General features: G+C 46.6%; 1 protein-coding gene across 2 annotated transcripts in view; it reads left to right on the top strand.

Moving 5' to 3' along the window:
- PAPSS2 (3'-phosphoadenosine 5'-phosphosulfate synthase 2) overlaps window positions 1–17,877 on the top strand; it is a 321,644-nt gene that overhangs the window by 184,139 nt on the left and 119,628 nt on the right. For both annotated transcript variants that reach the window (XM_069611292.1, XM_069611291.1), the window contains exon 4: window positions 15,425–15,563. In XM_069611292.1, coding sequence (XP_069467393.1) covers window positions 15,425–15,563 — 139 coding nt within the window. The remainder of the gene's footprint in view (window positions 1–15,424; window positions 15,564–17,877) is intronic.

The raw sequence follows: 17,877 nt of genomic DNA, 5'->3' as shown, positions 1-17,877 counted from the left end.
CTCTTTGGTACTGACACAGAGGGGGGAATAGGAGTTGCAGAAGCTGTTGTAGCATCCGGAATTTCTGGGGTTTATACTGAACCCCTTCGCACTGGTTAAATGATTTGTGAAACAACTTTTAGTCTAACTGTGGAAAATATGTTCAAATCTGGCACATCACAGGGGAGCTCTACAGGGGATTGGATGAGTTAAAAAAAAAAACGGACTATAAAAATATGTCCAAATCGCAAAAGGCAACACTGCGTTTGGAATCCATGCATATTTAGGGGCTGCCAAAATCTCAATTTCTGGTGACAAGCCAACCCACCACAACAGAAAAACATAGTCGTCCAGGAAATGTAGTAGTTATAGAAGACACATCATTGACAAAGGAACTCCTCAACCAAACTATTAAGGGACTGAAAGAGAACCTGAAAGAAACAGTTAGATCCGTAAGCAGCATCGATATTACAGATCTATCAGCTTCATTGGCATAAAAGAAAGGAGATATGGAGGAAACTAAAACTACAGGCCTCAATGCCCTTGGGCTGCTTGCGCGCTATATAAATATAAATAAATAAATAAAATAAAAACAGAACAAAATACTTAGACTTATGGAAGAGGTAAAATAAGAACAAGACACCACCAATGCCCTTTAATTAAAAATGAGGATCTGGAGAACAGATTAATAAGGGAAAAGATTCAGATTAGGCATTGAGGAAACATCCTGACATGAACAATATTATGGAATACATACAACTTCCTTTCAGTGAATATTGAGCCAATCTGAGATTGCAGAAATCAAGATCCGCAGGGCTCCTGGATTGAGGATCATACAGCAGGATAAAGAGAAACCACCAAGAGACATAGTTAGTAAATTACTGGATTACTACATGAAGGAAGCAATCTCATCAGCTACATACAAACAACGTTTTCTTGATTATTTGTACAGTGATCTCTCGCAAGCTAATCTAATTAGAAGAAGAGACATTAAACCCATTACGAAAGAGTTGGACAAAAAACAAATAAGCTATAGATGGACTTACCCATTTGGTCTCCAATTTAAACTAAATAAGAAAGTATCAACAATTTTAACAACGGAAGAGAGAGGGCCAGGGTAACAAATATCAAGCTACCTCCTGAAAGAACTGCTTTACAACCACAGTCGTCCACATAGACTGGAAGGGACCACATCCCTTAATCACACCAAGAGACTGAAGCATGAAAGGAAAGGATTAGGGGAGATTGGTGACCTATAGATTAGCTTGGAGAAATGGTGGGTCGCCAATTGTAAGTTGAGTAGCCCTGATAGATTGATACAAAATCTCCCATCGCCACATTTTTTCAAATTCACTGGGACGCCTGGAAAGCCAACATTAGGGGTAAAATGATCTCTTCAGTTAAAAGAAAATTAGGAAATTACCCTTTTAAAAGAGGTCTGAAAGGCAGATAAAGAGCACACGCTTACACAAAACCAGCAACAGTTCAGACAACTATATAAAAGGGAAAACTAAATCAAAACAAATGCTGCTGAAAGAATGCTGTTAAACTCTAAGCAGAATTTGTTTAATACAGCAATAGAGCTCTTAGAGGACAGATTGAGATTTCTGGAGAACAAATAATTGTTCAAATCAATATTGGATGAATTTGGGGTGCAGAGCAGGAATTAATATCATAAATACAGGGCATTTCAGACTTTCTAACAGAAATTACATAATGCTGCTGCCACTGACAGAAGGGGGCAAGTTGCATGTTTAGATGGAGCTACTTTGCTGAAATGTTTGGTGGACCAAAGGGAGACTCTAGAAGTACCCTTAAGGGTGGGATACGTTCTAGATGTCATTCAAAAAATTAAAAGTGAATAAAAGTCCTGGCCCTTGTGGCCTAGTGTCCCCCTTTTACACAACATTTGCCCTTGGACTCTGCAAACCTCTAGCAAACCACCACAGCACTTTTCAAGATGGCTAAAATCTTCCAGGGTCTAGACACAGTGCGAGAGGCAAATGTAGCTATAATTCCCAAATGGATGAACACTCGGAAAGCCTTCACCCCACACAGACTGATAGCCTTGTTTAATCTGGGTATTAAGATTTCTAAATGTATCATTACAGTCTTAGAGGCATGACGCGGTTGCCAGACATTTCGTCGAAAACAATTAGTCGACAGGACATTTGGTCGAAACCATTTGGTCGAAAACCAAATGGTCGAATTTTTTATTTTTTTTATTTTCACTTTTGTTTTTTTGGGGGGGGGGGCCCTCAACCCCCTTTTTTTTAAAAAAAAACATTTTTCCCTAAACTACAACCTAAAAAATATATATATACAAATTTAAAAAAAATTCGACCATTTGGTTTTCGACCAAATTACGTCGACCAAATGTCTTTCGACGAAATGAATTTCGACGAAATGTCCGGACACCGCATGACGCCATAGCTAATTGATCCAAACCAATCTGGATTTATTATGCAGCACATTACTTTTGTTAACATGTCAAGGGCCCTTCACTTGGCAGAAGAGTCACACAGAACCCCAATTCCATCCTGGCTGCTATTGTTAGATGCAAAAAAATGCACTGGACTGGGTAGGCTTGGACCACGTTATTCAGATTCAGTTTTGGCCTCTTGATCAGACAAATGATTATGACTGATTATAGGTGACCAACTTCACAAATTTAAGTAAATGGTTCACTTACAGATGAAATAATTCTAGGGAGAGCCCCGTTGGTGTTGTCCGCTCACACCCTTTTTGTTCATGCTGCCGTTGACACCATAAGAAGAAAGAATAGACCAAAACCCAGGGATTTCTATAATAATATATGGCAAAATTCAACATAAAGTTAGTTTATTTGTGGATGACATGATACCGTTTATACTGAACCTGAAACTTCCCTGCTAGAGATATGTAAGAAATTAGAAGACTTCAGTGACATTTCTGGATTTAAACTTTGTTAACGGGATGTTATGGTTAAGTTGCACTAATAAAAACCTATGAAATTCAATGGAAAAACATTGTTAAAAGGACGTTATCGGGGGCGTGGCTTGGAGCGCCATCGATGTGGCTGCTCCTTTGAAGCCTACCGTGTGAAGCCCGCCGGGTTAGCCCAATAATGCGGCTTCCCGAGGTCCTACCGAGACCCCAGTGACATCGGGGGCCGTCGGAGTGTATGGAGCTGTGACTCCCCAAAATTCGGAGCATAACGCTCCCCAGAGACCCCGCGGGACTGACATCTCCCCGTGGCGTGAGACTCCGCACATCCAAGATGGCGGGCGCTCTCGGCCCACAGACGCGAAGAGGACGTGGAGACCTGCGGAGGGGGCCCGGTGCATGACGGCCTCCCCCCCCACTCGCCCAGCTACCACGGAGGCGCCCGACACCGGCGCGGTGGGTGGGACATCCACCCCTCGCTCCGGTGTGGAGCCCTCTCTGCGACAACAGAGGACTGCCCGCGGAGTTGAGGGCCAGCTCCTTGCTCTCCTCCTCCGGCGGTCTTCCCCCGACTGCCTTATTGCGTGCTGGAGGGCACCGCCGACACCAGCAGCCTCAGACCTGCGGGCCTAACTCCGGGGGAACCCCGGCCCATCCCATCTTCAGCTTCGCTCCTGTGGAGCCTGCTCTCCGCCACCGCCGCAATAGCAGAGGACTGCCCACAGCGTGATCCCCGGCCCTGAGGTGGGTGCCCGCTCGGGGGGATCAAGCTGGGGATGGGGGCCGCGGCCCTTCTTACCTGGGGCCACCGCGGTCGCTGGCTCTTTGGTCTCCTCCTGCCGCGGTCTCCCCCGACTGCCGACACCAGCAGCTGCAGGCCTGCGGGCCTAACTCGGCCCATCTTCACTTCAGCTTCACTTCCGTGAACCCTAGCCATCCCCCCTGGCGTTGCCCCGCCCGGGGGCCCAAGCCTGCATCATCACATATACGGCCCTCCTTGAGGCCCGCATTCAGGACTCCGGGCGGAGGGGGCTCCGTGGTGGGCCCCTGAAGACTCTTCTTCTTCCTGGGGCGCCCCGGCCCATCTCGCTCCCCTCATCGCTGCTGGCTTCCTCCTGGGCGACCCTGGTGAACGGGCTCCGGTCCGAGTGCTCCTCGCCTTGGGACAACACCCTCAGGACAAGACCCTGGACTGGTCAAGCTGCACATAAGCAAGAACATATCCTTTCCACCTAAGCCCAAACCCCACTTCTCTCCTGGCACTATGTCCAAACAAGCGAAAATAACCAAAAATGCGGACATTGCCACCATGCTGACGGCTCCAGACAAGGGGAGGAGGACCGATACCACCGGACCCGCCATGCAACACCAGCAAAAGGAGGGCGATCCCCCAGCCACCAGGGGCGACCTACTAGCATTTATGGCGGACATCAAAGCCGAATTCAGAGCTTGCATGACAGAGCTATCCACCAACCTGGAACAAACCAACAACAGAGTCGCTGAGGTGGAACAGAGACTGGGAGAGGTCGAGGACCACACGCAGGACCACACAACAGCACTGAAGTCCAGCAGGCAGCTAGAGCTCTTCAGGATAGATGTGAAATTTTGGAGTTCAAACAGGAGGACTTGGAGAACAGTCCCGACGCAATAACCTCCGAATCCGGGGAATCCCCTCCTCGGTCTCGGATAAGCAACTGGCAGAATACGTGGGGGATTTCTTCCAGGCTCTCCTCCCGGATCTGGACAAGCAACTGCTATTGCTGGACCGCACCCACAGCTTCCGCCCTCGCTGTGGGGTGGGAGCAGACCCACCCCCAGATGTCATCACTAGGGTCCACTTCTATTCAACTAAAGAGGCCATATCTGCCATCAGCCGCTCAAAGGACGAGTTCACCTTCCTGGGCTTGCAACTCCAGATCTACCAGGATCTCTCTCTCCTAATCCTTCAGAAGAGGAAAGCTCTTCGACCCCTAGCCCTCTTCCTTCAAGAACGCCAGGTCCGATACAGATGGCTCTTTCCGACAGCCCTGCAATTCTCATTCAACGGCACCCTGCAGAGAATTGCCCATCTGGAAGACGCCAACAAAATCATGAATCCCTCCTCCCCCGCGGGGGCTGCCCCGTCATCTTCTGAGGCGACAGATAACCAGGAGCACTCCCCCGCCCCGCAGCCCAAGCGACCCGCATGGTCTAGGACCGCCCGGAACAACAGAAGAAGGTGAAAGTCACACAGGCAGATAACGGGAATCAACCCCACTCGGTCAAGCTAAGGGCCTTGGTACCCTACACAACTAATACAATTATTTGCCTACTACGAGGCAACCGTGGGTTCCCGCAGCTTGACCCGGCGGGCTTCACTTACGGCTCATGCCCATTCCAAGGTTCGTTCCACCTTTATGTCCTTGGAAATTCAAGTCATTTTAATGTTACAACTGGCCCCGTTGGCCAGGGGAAAGGCCGCACTCACAATGTTGTCCTCCCCGCCAGTTAAAAAGTTAGCCCCCCGTTGGGGGCTCTTGTTAAAACCCCAAGAGCAGGACTTCTCAAGCGTATCCAACACCAAAGATGGCATCTGCCGACCTACCCCCTAGCCCCCTCGCACCAAAACTCACCATGGCTGGGTTCCCGACCCAAGAAGCTCAGACATTACAATGCCTCTCGCTGAACATCAACGGGCTGAACTCCCCCACTAAGTGGAAATTGATCCTCCCAAAACTACAGGATGAGGACGCCGGAGTGGCAATGTTGCAAGAGACTCACCTTCTCCCGGCGGACTTTGGGCGTCTCCGATCACGGCTATACCCACTGCAGTTCCTTGCCTCTGCGGGATCCAAGAAGGGGGGCACAGCGATCCTCTTCAAGAAAGGCCTTAACCCTCAGATCTTGGACTCAATATCGTGCCCAGAGGGTCGCTTTGTGGCAGTAAAATGCCTCCTGTTGGGGGATCTATACACTTTTGTCTCCGCCTATGCGCCCAATTCGGGTCAAGCACGCTTCTATGATTCCCTGGGCTCCGCCCTCTCGGGCTTCACGGAAGGCCAGACAATTCTGGGGGGGACTTTAACGGAGTGCCGGACCCCACCAAGGACAAATCTCACCCTCCAGCCCCTGGCGATTTCGCCATAGCCCTCAGCCTCCTACGCTTATTTAGAACTCTGGATGTGGTGGATGCGTGGCGGGTGCTTCACCCCGCCGAGAGGGACTTTTCCTTTTTCTCCCATGTCCACTGAACCTTCTCGAGGATAGATCTACTCCTGACTTCGCCCCAAACCCTCTCCTCAGCTAAGGATATCTCCATCGGCCCTATCATTCTGTCAGACCACGCCCCAATAATCATGAAGCTCCAAACCCAGGACCCCGGATCCAACCCTATGCGCAGATGGTCACTCTATGACCCCATCCTTAACGATATGCTGGACAGGGATAGGATCGCAACCACGATTAAAAACATCCTTGAAGACAATCCCGCCTCGGACACTTCACTCGCAAATAACTGGGATGCGATGAAAGCAGTGATCAGGGGAGCCCTGATAGCCCAAGGGGTGGCTTTCCACCACCAGCGCCGACAGACCCAGCAAACCCTTGAAAAAGACCTGCAATTAGCGGAGGAGGCCCGGAAAAAGAAGGGATGGTCTCCCAAATCTCATCGAGCCGTCCGCATAGCCAGAAAGAACTTGGAGGCCCACTACGCTGATCATACTGCACAGTTGATGGCGAAGACCAGGCAATTCTACTACGCCAAAAGCAATAAAGCCAATAAGCTCCTAGTAGCCAAACTGGCCAAAACAAGGCGTGCTAATACCATCGTGGGGCTTCGAGATCCGTTGGGCAGGACACACTATGGCGAACTAGAGAAACAGCGGCTGGCAGCGGACCACCTGACTCAAGTAATGACTGCACCACCGCGGGACCAGGCCCGACAAGATGAATACCTTCGAGCGGCGGCCCTGCCGCACTTGCCCATGGTAACGAGGGACATTCTTGAAGCCCCAATAACGGACAAGGAGGTCAATGAAGCCATTAAAGCTCTTAAAACTCGGGCCCCGGGCCCAGACGGCTTCACATCCAGATTCTACAAAATATTCAAGCCCCAGCTAATACCCCCTTTGGTAACACTCTTCAACTCTTTCAAGGAGTCTGGGTCAGTGACCCTATCGATGCAGGATTCCACAACTATTCTCCTCCCCAAGCCCGGGAGGGACCCCAAGGATCCGGCCTCGTACAGGCCAATTGCCTTGCTGAACATAGACACGAGCCTCTATACCAAGATCCTGGCCAACCGGCTTTCACACATCCTTCCAACCCTAATCCACCCCGACCAGACGGGCTTCATTCGGAACAGAGCGGCCGGAGACAATATCAGAAGGACCCTGAACTTGGTTGAAATCACCCACCGGACCGCCCAGGGTATCGCATTGATAGCCTTGGATGCCACAAAGGCGTTCGATAGAGTGGACTGGACATTCATGAAACTCACCCTGAGTGCCTTTGGCTTTGGCCCAACCTTCCAATCTATGGGATGGCCAACTACTCATCCTCCAAAACCCTCTTGAGAATCAACGGCTCTCTATCAGCCCCAATCCCCATGTCCTGCGGGACGAGGCAGTGCTGCCCTTTATCCCCCCTCCTTTTCGCACTAACGATGGAGCCGTTTGCCCAAAGAATCAGACGGAATGAGTTTATTACGGGACCCCAGGTCGGGCGCTCCCAACATAAGATCACGCTGTACGCCGACGACGTTCTTCTGATTCTCTCGAATCCCAAGGTTTCAGCCAAACACGCCCTGGAGGAAATAGCCAACTTCGGAAAGGTCACGGGCTTCACTGTCAATTTCTCTAAGTCGGTGGGTCTGGGCATAGGCCTTCACCAGGAGGAACAGGAGGCAGTGTCCAGGCTATGCCCGATCAGATGGGAGAAACAAGCTATCCCCTACTTGGGAGTCCATATACCAGCTAACCCAAAGGACACATACCTGGCGAACTTCCCCAGATTATTCAGCGAGTTGGAAGGGGACCTGAGGCGCTGGTCCACCCAAGAAAACTCTTTAATGGGGCGGATCACGGCCGCAAAAATGAACCTGCTTCCGCGGTTTCTCTATGCCTGCTCCGCCCTGGCGGTAGCCATCCCTAGGCAGGCGCTCCAGGACCTACAAAGGAAAATGCTCAGATTCATCTGGAGAGGCAGGAAAGCCAGGATCCCCCTCAAAACCCTGCTGGGAAGTTCGAGGTTGGGGGGCCTCGGGGTTCCCGATCTACAGGCTTATAGGGCGGCAGCACAGCTAGCACACATTCACGCCTGACCAATCCTCTCGGACCGCCCTAGATGGGTAGACCTAGAGCAAGCCCAACTGCCGCTCCCCATGCGATTCCTCCCACACATCCAGGCCCCCCTGAGAGATCACTGGAAGACACTCCTCCTAACCACTAAACATACGCTGATCTCATGGGATTGGGCCCTGAAACAAAAAGGCATCCCGAGAGGACAGGGTCCTCTCTCCCCTATTTTCCACAATCCGAACTTCTCCCCAGGGTCAATCCCCCGTAAATTTCAAAACTGGATCGATGGAGGCCTAGAGACCCTGGAGCAACTATACGCCGGGAACGTGCCACGCACCTTCGAACAATGCAAGACGATGTTTCAACTCCAGATTCACATACTGCCAACTCCGTCACTGGTGCTCTCACCCCCAGACTCTTCAAGTGGCGGCCCACCCTCTCACCGCTCTGGAGCTAACACTGAAAGATCTGCCACCCCGGGGAGGGATTTCATCCCTGTATAGACGCTTCCTGAGTGACTTCCTGAACGTACGGACACGAGCCATGGCCCAATGGGAGGCCGACCTGGGTCACCCGCTCGAGGACCAGACATGGGTGGACATTTGGACCCGCACCCACTCCTCCTCCACTTGCGTGACCAATAGGGAATGCGCATATAAGCTATTGCTTCGTTGGTACTACTCCCCCCTCAGATTACACCATATGAACCCCCAGGTGGACCCTTCCTGCTGGAGGGGATGCTCCTTTTTCCACATGTGGTGGACTTGCCCCAAGACCCAGCGATTCTGGGAGCGGTGCCTGCCAACTATCAACCAAATCACTGGGGCTTCCCTCCCCTTGGAGCCCGAGACAGTCCTACTGGGGGTCCCGACCCCTGGGGTCTATCCGCACTCTGGGAATAGAGCAAAACTAGTGACACATTGCCTCCTGGCTGGCAAAACCGTGCTTGCCCGCTTCTGGAAGTCTCCGGACGGTCCGTGCGAGGCCCATTGGTGGGGGAAACTTTGGGACATCCTGATTGCGGAAAAGGTGACCGCGGCAAGGGAGGGTGTCCTGCACCGCTTCCAGAACATATAGGCCCCAGTGCTGGAATTTGATCAGCGTTTCCCCGCCTTAACATTTAAACCCCTCAGCGCGCGATGGACTCTGAGAGACCAAGGGCCTACTTAAGGGAGGGGGCCTATAGAGGGCCAGTCATCTGGGGTCCGAGGACGAGGGGGGAGCAAGGGGTTCCAAAAGAGGGGGGGCAGAGGGGGGTTAACGTGAGCGAAGAAGAATGTATATTTGTGTAATATCTTTATGCAATGTACTATAAACTGTCCTGCCTTGGTTTAAAATAAACATGTTCTAAAAAAAAAAAAAAAAAGGACGTTATCGTTACAAGTAAAACCGAAAACCCCCAGAAATTCACCAATTATGGTAAGCTAAGCAACCATAACTCGAGCCACCACTGTGCACTGCTAAGACTAACACCCAGTACATGAAAGATGACATCACAAATGAATTTGATAACTTCACTGATGACATCACATATCTGGGCCACTTGTTTTTGTTTACTGACATGATTAGGCTAGTTTATTGTTTTTACTGACAATGAGAATTTTCCCAAATTTAAAAGATGTTATATATCTACACATTAACCTTTGTATATGTTCTTAGAGTACATGCCTTAGAGTTTAATCTGAGCTCATATTGCACATACATGGGGCAATAGGCACGCCTCAAACACACAATTAATTTGTGTACATAATTAACTCTAATGTTATTGCCATTTTTTGTGCTGTTGTTTTTTTCTTCCTTACTTTAGTTTACCTGTATGTGCCTCTAATTTGTATTCATTGGGTGTTATGTATTTTTTCTATTAACATAAGTGTGTGGTAAGTTTTCAATTGTTACCTATTTATTCCATGTTTAACATTACTCAAAAGTCTTGTTGTTTTACTATGGGTAATTACCAGTTTAAAAATATTATACTTCTATAGTGCATGCTGCAACCATTGCCTATATGCATGTAAGATTAGGTTCCTCTCTTAACAACAACACTAGAATATACTGATTTGTTTACATGAGCACATTCTTTAATATATTAAGTAGTTCATGATAGGTCTCCCAATCAACCCTAACACCTTTTTTCCAACATTATAAACTCAACCCCTTGTAGGGACTATTTATTAAAACTAATTTAACATGTGATATCATCAGTTATTAGTGCAACTTACCCATAACGTCCCTTCAACACATTTCTTTCAGTGAATTTCATGGGTTTTTACCATTGCACGCTAATTTCCTACAATTTACTAATATCATACTTACCCCAATACAGCAACATTATTGTCCAATTTACAAAGTTTCACCTTCAAACTCTGCCATTCCCCAACTTCTAGCATCATTTTGAACACTTCTATACACTTTTTGCAACTTTTCCCACAGTTTTTGTGTTCGTCGATGTCCGCGAAAGTCTGACGTCATAGCGGACTATCTGGACAGTGTCACATGAGCACACCCCCGTGCACAGCATGATGGCGTGTTCACGAACGCGTCCGCACTTTGCGAACTGCTCCGTGCTTCATCAACAGTTTGGAACTGCACTTTTCAGCTCATCCAGGAACTTTGAAGCTAAAAATGTACCCTTGCACCGCTCCTACACCTATGCATACTCATATCCATTAACAATCTAGCACATACTTGGAAGAATATTAGCAAAACTGCTATTTATCTTAAAAATGGCATCAGCTATTGCCATCGCTCCTCCCCAAGTGCCACCACCACCACCTGAAGGACCCACACAACTAAAAAAGTGCAGTACTTCCAAAGACAAAGAAGAGGACCAAGAAGATGAGGTAGAGGAAGTGCCTACCTGTAGCACCCAGTGAGAATCATGTGTGTGGCAGTTCTTTGCCACTGTTGGGAATGTACCAAAGGCTAAAGCTACCAAAGTCAAATGCACTGAGTGCACTCAGTCGTGGTCTACCTGGACAGTACTTCTACAGGACCCCCTCCATGCAACGCCACACCAAATCCAACCAATGCAATGCTCTCAGAAAGGTTGTTCTTTTCTTAGCAAGTAGTAGACTGTCTTCCTCCACCTCATCTTCCTCAACCAATACTGTAAACACACAGCCTACTTCTGTGGGACACAAAATCCCACCAGCTACCTTGCAAGCGATACAAGAGGCTGTTGATCCATATCTTGCAAGAGCAACAGTACTCTGTATATACTGCAACACACCACTCTGCAGGGGGGAGCAATTTTGAAGTGCATTTGAATCAGTAATCAAGGAGCATAAGAAACTACTGCCTCCTAGCTTAGATGTAACACACGCTCAGCATCCTCCCCTGTCCACCTGTCCCTCCGTTTTTGTGGTCGGTGCCTCTTCCCTCTTTTCCCTCCCCACCTTACTTCATGACCTCTCCTGCAAAATAGAAAATCAAAAAAAAAAAAAACAAACGGTTCCTTTTGGAATCACCTTTCACAGTGAAAAAATTGAACTAAAAAATAATCTTATAGACTCCATCTACTTTACATTTCTCAGTAAAGTAGTCAGACTCAATAAGATTCTCCAACATTCCCATTAGCATTTTATGTTATGCTAATGGGAATATTGGACAATTGTATACTAGAGAAAAATATAAAAGGACTGTTTCTGTCCCAAATACTTTTCTCTAGCATACAATAAGGACCATAATTGATGGACCTTTATAACTATCCACAGTCTCCACAGTCCTCTTGCCAGGCCATGGATCATTAAAAGACCTGGATGGCACGTGCACACCATCACTCAGGGCAGCCCTTCTACCCTTTTTAATTTTATATTTGTAACACTCCCTCAATGCCTGCTTTCAAACAGTCACACATCCATCCACCAATCACTTCCAAAAACTGTTCATATAACCCTATGACCATATTAAGCTTCCATGCACTAACTCCCACTTAACAATCTTCTACAAATCTTTTGTATCTTCATTTCCCTTACTTATACAAAATAATTGTACACAGTGCTCCTATAAATGCACATATGCATTGTGCAGTGAAAGAAGTGCATAAATAGAAGGGGCTGTACGGATGGGCAAGTGCTCATGGGAACACAGAAGGGAAATGCCAAGGGATGCCAAGGTGGGACGTCACTGGCTAACAAAGTTTTTTCTGTCTATGTAATAGGTTTTTATAAATTAAAATGTTTCATGGTGTTACATCACTGTATATAAGTTATTAATAATTCCTGCTTTCATATATATGAAAGAAGTATAAACCTCCTTTAAGAAAAATATTTTTTGCAAAACATACTTATGTCTGTAGTTACCAGCAGCGCATACTGGGGATGCAAATCATCTTTCAATTGTCTACGGCGTAAGGCTCAACCATGACCCCTGCCCAACCAAACCAACCCTATTATTCACTGCACCTACCCTGCAGCCTAGCTCAGTGTCCACTGTACCCTAATAATGTAACCAATGGCCAGTGCTCATGACCTGCAGCTATGACCAGTCTCCAAATCCATGGGGCATGGGCTTCGGCCATGCTGAATTCCACAATAAGCAAATCAGAGTACACATTTGTGTTTGCTGAGGACTAAGCCCACACTACCAGACACCAAATGTGTATCACTGGTTTTTCTACTTACATTCTTACCCTTTGGAAAAATAAAACACAAGACATATTTCCAAAAACATGCCTTCAGGTCCTTTCTAATGCTCGTCGCGCAAGTTTATTGTAATCTAGTCCACCACTTCAGGCTGTACCGCAAGCACAATATGCTGTCCCGTTCAAACCTACCGCTTCAGCCATGCCGCATGCCCTAATAAGCAAATTACAGTACACATTTCTCCTTCCTAACGGCCAGGTCCATTGCCCAGACACCAATGTTATATCACTGTGTTATGTACTTACATTTACACACTTTCAAAAAAATAAAACACAGGACATATTTGCAAAACCATGCTTTGAAGTTCTTGCTGACCCTCCTCATGCATATTTGTTGCAATCTCATCCAGCACTTCAACCTGTACCCACAAGCAGATTTATTTTTCCCATTCCAACCTATCCCAATTTAAAAAAACTTGACCACATAGCCGGTCCCTGGTGGCCATGCCCACTTTTACTCCATTGCTGGTGATTCGTGATCGTGGCCAGTAGCCGGATTGTCCGGCTCATGGCTGGACATTCTCGCTGGCCACAGGCTATACCTCAGTCACCAAAGGTATATCACTATTTTTTGTACCTACATTATGATACTTTTCAAAAAATAAAACACGGACACATTTGCAAAACCATGCGTTCAGGTCCTTTCCTTGCCAATGCTCCTTGCACCAGTTTCCTGCAAATCCGCCCACATTTTATTTTTTGAAAGTGTCAAAATGTATGTACATAAAATAGTCATATAACTTAGCTACCACTTGACAAAATCCATTCAGACTTTGCACAAACATTCAAGGTTTGGCCTATAATCTGTCTGTAAACTTTTGTCCACATTCGTCAAACAGCAACAAAGTTATAAGCCATCTAAAAATGTTGAGACTCCCCTCTAATGTTGCCCTCTCTGAACAAAATCCCACCAAATTTTGCAAAAACATTCATATTTAGGTCTAAAATCTTTTTGCAAACCTTTGTGCCGATTTGTCAAATGGTACCACATTTATAAACCTTTAAAATATATTGGAACCCCCCCTCTAATTTTGTTCCCTCTTTACAAAACAGCACTACACTTTGCAGAGCCATTCCGAGTCAGTTCTAAAATGAAATTCCAATATTTCATGCAGTTTCATTGAGTGGCGCCAAAGTTATAAGCCATCCAAAAACTGCTTTTCACCAACCCTGTAATGCAGAAATAGGCATAGATGTCCCTGAACATCTCAGGATGAAACCAGACATCCGGACTGTTCACAGACGTCAGAGTTGAAAAAACACACATTTTTGGGGCTTTTTAAAGCCATATCCCATCCCATCCTCATCATGCCACACCTCCCCAGAGATTGTTTCATTAGTTTGACAAGTGCAATGTGGAGTTTTTTAATACGTATTCACTGCAGTGTTCGTGGACAACGGCGGCTGTCCGCGAATCCAACATGGCGGTCATTTCTAAGAATCTGATGCACCTCATGCTTTTCACAATCCAATCAGTAGGCGTGTCAGATGTCCGCGGACATCACGCCGCCCTCTGGACCAATAAGAGGACTGTCCGCAGACCGAACCCAGATATCACACATTTCTTTTCACCTACTTTTTGCCTGTTTTTTAAAGAAAATACTGGATGTATTTACAACAAATTTACAAAATCATGTTTTCGGGACCAAGCCGCAGCTCCTGCCGCACATTTGGTAAAAATATCCATCCAGCGGTTTGGGCTGTAGGCGTGAGCAACATTCGTTTTCCATTGCGTCTATAGGAAAAAACACACATTTTGGGAGCCCTCTATAACTTTGTGCCCCCTGCACGACACCTCACCACACTTCGCAGAATCAATCTGAGGGGGCCATATACTTTTTCTGCAACGTTTTGTGAGGATTTATCAAGAGGGGGTGAAGTTATAAGCCTGCCAAAAAGTGCTCTTCCTATGGGTTGAGCAACTTAACCATGACTACATGGCCGCTACCGCAGGCCCTGTAATATATATCATGCACTCAATTTGTTTAATTATAAACATTTTTTAATTTTGTTTGCCTCTAAATTTTGAAATGTAAAATTCTGACTGTTGTACTATATTCTACTATATACTATATATACTGTATTCATAAGAGGAGGGGGAGGGCTATGTTTTTTTTGTGGCATAAGATATTGTGTCTGTGTAAAGGTGTTATTTAGATTAAGGTGCTGCACGAAAATCAATAGAAAGTATGCAAAAAATCCACCAACCACCAATGTGCACTTTGTGCACTTACGTAGTAAGAGTACCAGAATTAAAGCCATTCTTATCTCAAATAAATTGCTCCACGAAAATGTTGACCAACTGAGAGACATTTTCCTGTCACTCAATAGAATCAAATTTCAGTGCTTAAAAAGGTTAGTTATTTGCGGAAAAACACGTTACAATGCACACGTGCTAAAGGGATTATTGTGCGTTTGGGTGCACGTCTCTCCCCTGCGAGTGGAACCCCTGGTATTGCACAGGGAGCGGTTTACCAGCCCATGCAACACACACAGAATGTTGGGGCCACTGAACTTATTTCAATGTCTGGAAGAAAATCAGTTTAAAGATTGTGAAAAATATGAGCTAATAGAATTTGTAACACTGATTGCTTTTTCACAGGATCGAGAAAATGCACGCCGAATTCACGAGCGGGCTGGACTTCCGTTCTTTGAAGTGTTTGTGGATGCGCCCCTGGCCATTTGTGAGAGCAGAGACGTGAAAGGACTTTATAAAAAAGCCAGAGCGGGAGAGATCAAAGGTACAGGAACACATTTCATGTTTTTGAGCGCGAGAGGTGAAAGTTGCAGGAACACATTAAAGGCCTGATTCACAGAAAGTTTAGCACGGAGCAGAGTGACTTTGCACTGCAAAAGTACTCTTTGCACTGCGCTAAATGGGCATTCACACAAAAAAGCACTAAGTCGGAGCAGACTTAGTGCTTTTTTGTGAATTAAACTCATTTAGCGCAGTGCAAAGAGTACTTTTGCAGTGCAAAGTCCCTTTGCTCCGTGCTAAATTTTCTGTGAATTAGGCCCTTAATGTTTTCATGAGAGTTTTGTGGCAGCCATTTTAAAATACCAAATACAACTATGTGTATAAGTCCATGGCTTCACTCAGCCTCTCCAGGTCAGACTAGCACACATGAGTTATCATGGTACCGCGTGACCTCCCACAAGCACGATACACCTATTTTATCTTCAATTTTCTGAATAGCAGCTTTGTCATTGACTCGATGCTGAGTCATGTAGACAGTGTATCTTTGCAACTGATAGAAAGTAACTACATTCACTGTGATTTGTGCTTCAAATAAATGGCAAGTTGAAGTCTGCCTCAGAAGGGAAATGCTCCTGTTCATTGACTCAGGGCCTCATGGCAGCCCCACCGCCTTTTTGTTGTAAGATAATGGCTGACAGTTATTGCCGGGGGAAATCTGAGGGGCAAGACCTCATTATAGACTTACTACTGTCATGGCGCTAGTAGATTTATAGTTGATTAAATGCATTAAGTGGAATTTCATAAAATGTGATTGGATAAATGTAACTATTATTATTATTTTTTATTTAAAATGTGTTTAGTACACAAAGTACTTTCACATAATCTCATTATCTCAAATGTAATATCTTATTTTGCCCATACCGTTCCCCATTCTGTGGGTGGAAATGAATAATGGACAGCAGTCAACATACTGCTACTGTACAATTTTTCATAATGCAGTGAAGGGTAATTATTGACTCTTGTCTGCATTACATTGGAAAGGGTGTACGAACGTGGACATCACAAACACTTTTTAACCCGCTCTACGGAGGGGTCTCCCCAAAGACGCCTCCCGTAGCGGCGCAAAGTGCTTGTAAAAACATCAGCAGACGTTGTCAAATATTTACCTCCACCTCTTGGGTGGAGGTGAGATTCCACCTTGCAATCAGGTGGTATTTAGGGCTGGTGGTAGCCCTTTGGAGTACTGCCCATGATAAGCATCCCCACACCTGCAATGTGTTGTGTGCTGAAACTGGCTGTGTTTGTGTCATACTGCCTAGTTTAGCACTAGCACCATGTCTACAATGAGGCCCTAAGAGTGTAATTATGCCCCAACATCAACCTGGGCTGTATTGGCACCACTACTAAGGCAGGGTTCTTACCTCAGTGTCTGATCGACAACACCACGGTCCTCATTACACGGAAGGCGGTAAGGGTTAACGGTCACCGGTAAGGGTACCGGTGACCGTTAACCCTTACCGCCTTACTACGAGGTCCCTTTGCGGGACCCGACCTTAACGCCTGGTGTAGACCAGCTGTTAAAGTTGGGACCCGCAAAGGGACCTTGGTGCTAATTACGGTACCGCAATTTGCGGTACCGTAATGACCGCCTTCCCCATTCCCATTATGCCCTATGGGGCAAAAATGGGAATGGGGAAGGGCCAGGGAGAAAGGGGGAATTACCGCCCCGCCAACCTTGGAATGGGGTGGTAATTCCCCTTTTCTCCATGGTGGTACCGGTATGGTACCGGCAGCAACCATGGTGCTAATAGCACCATGGTTTACCGCCTTCCGTGTAATGAGGCCCCAAGAGTACTAATATTACTCTCATCAGTGGTTAGTACTACTGGTGGTAGATTCCCCCGCACCATAAGGTATGAAGTGTCTCCTCACTCGGGAGTGGAAATGCAAGCATCAGCAGTGGAGTTATGCTTGCTTAGTCGCTGTCCTTCTTTTAGTGATGCATAAATGCAACCAAATCTGTGTCTTCTTTTCTTACCACAAAATGCCTGAAAATAATGTCTCCATATCAATGGGGGCCCAGGAAAGGCTGAACTATCTGCTCACTCCTGCTCGGGTTAAGCAGCACATAGAAATGTGATCAAAATTACACATGGTTTCACTCTGCGCTGGGAGCCAGCGTCCTGGCTTTTCAAAGCCTCCTATCTACACATGGTTTGCAACAAATCGTTTTCTGGGAATGAGATAAACCTGCAACTTGCTTAGAAGTGGATATGATGGATTTTCACACTAACTTGTAAAAGACTAAAATGCTACAAAATCAAGTTAAATAAAAATCAGACCCTGCGGGTTACCTC

The sequence above is a fragment of the Ambystoma mexicanum genome, chromosome 8 (genome assembly GCF_040938575.1).
Source record: "Ambystoma mexicanum isolate Mex_15411 chromosome 8, UKY_AmexF1_1, whole genome shotgun sequence".
NCBI classification, from domain to species: Eukaryota; Metazoa; Chordata; class Amphibia; order Caudata; family Ambystomatidae; genus Ambystoma; species Ambystoma mexicanum.
The sequence above is the reverse complement of the archived record's forward strand: the minus strand, read 5'-3'. Positions and strand labels throughout refer to the sequence as shown.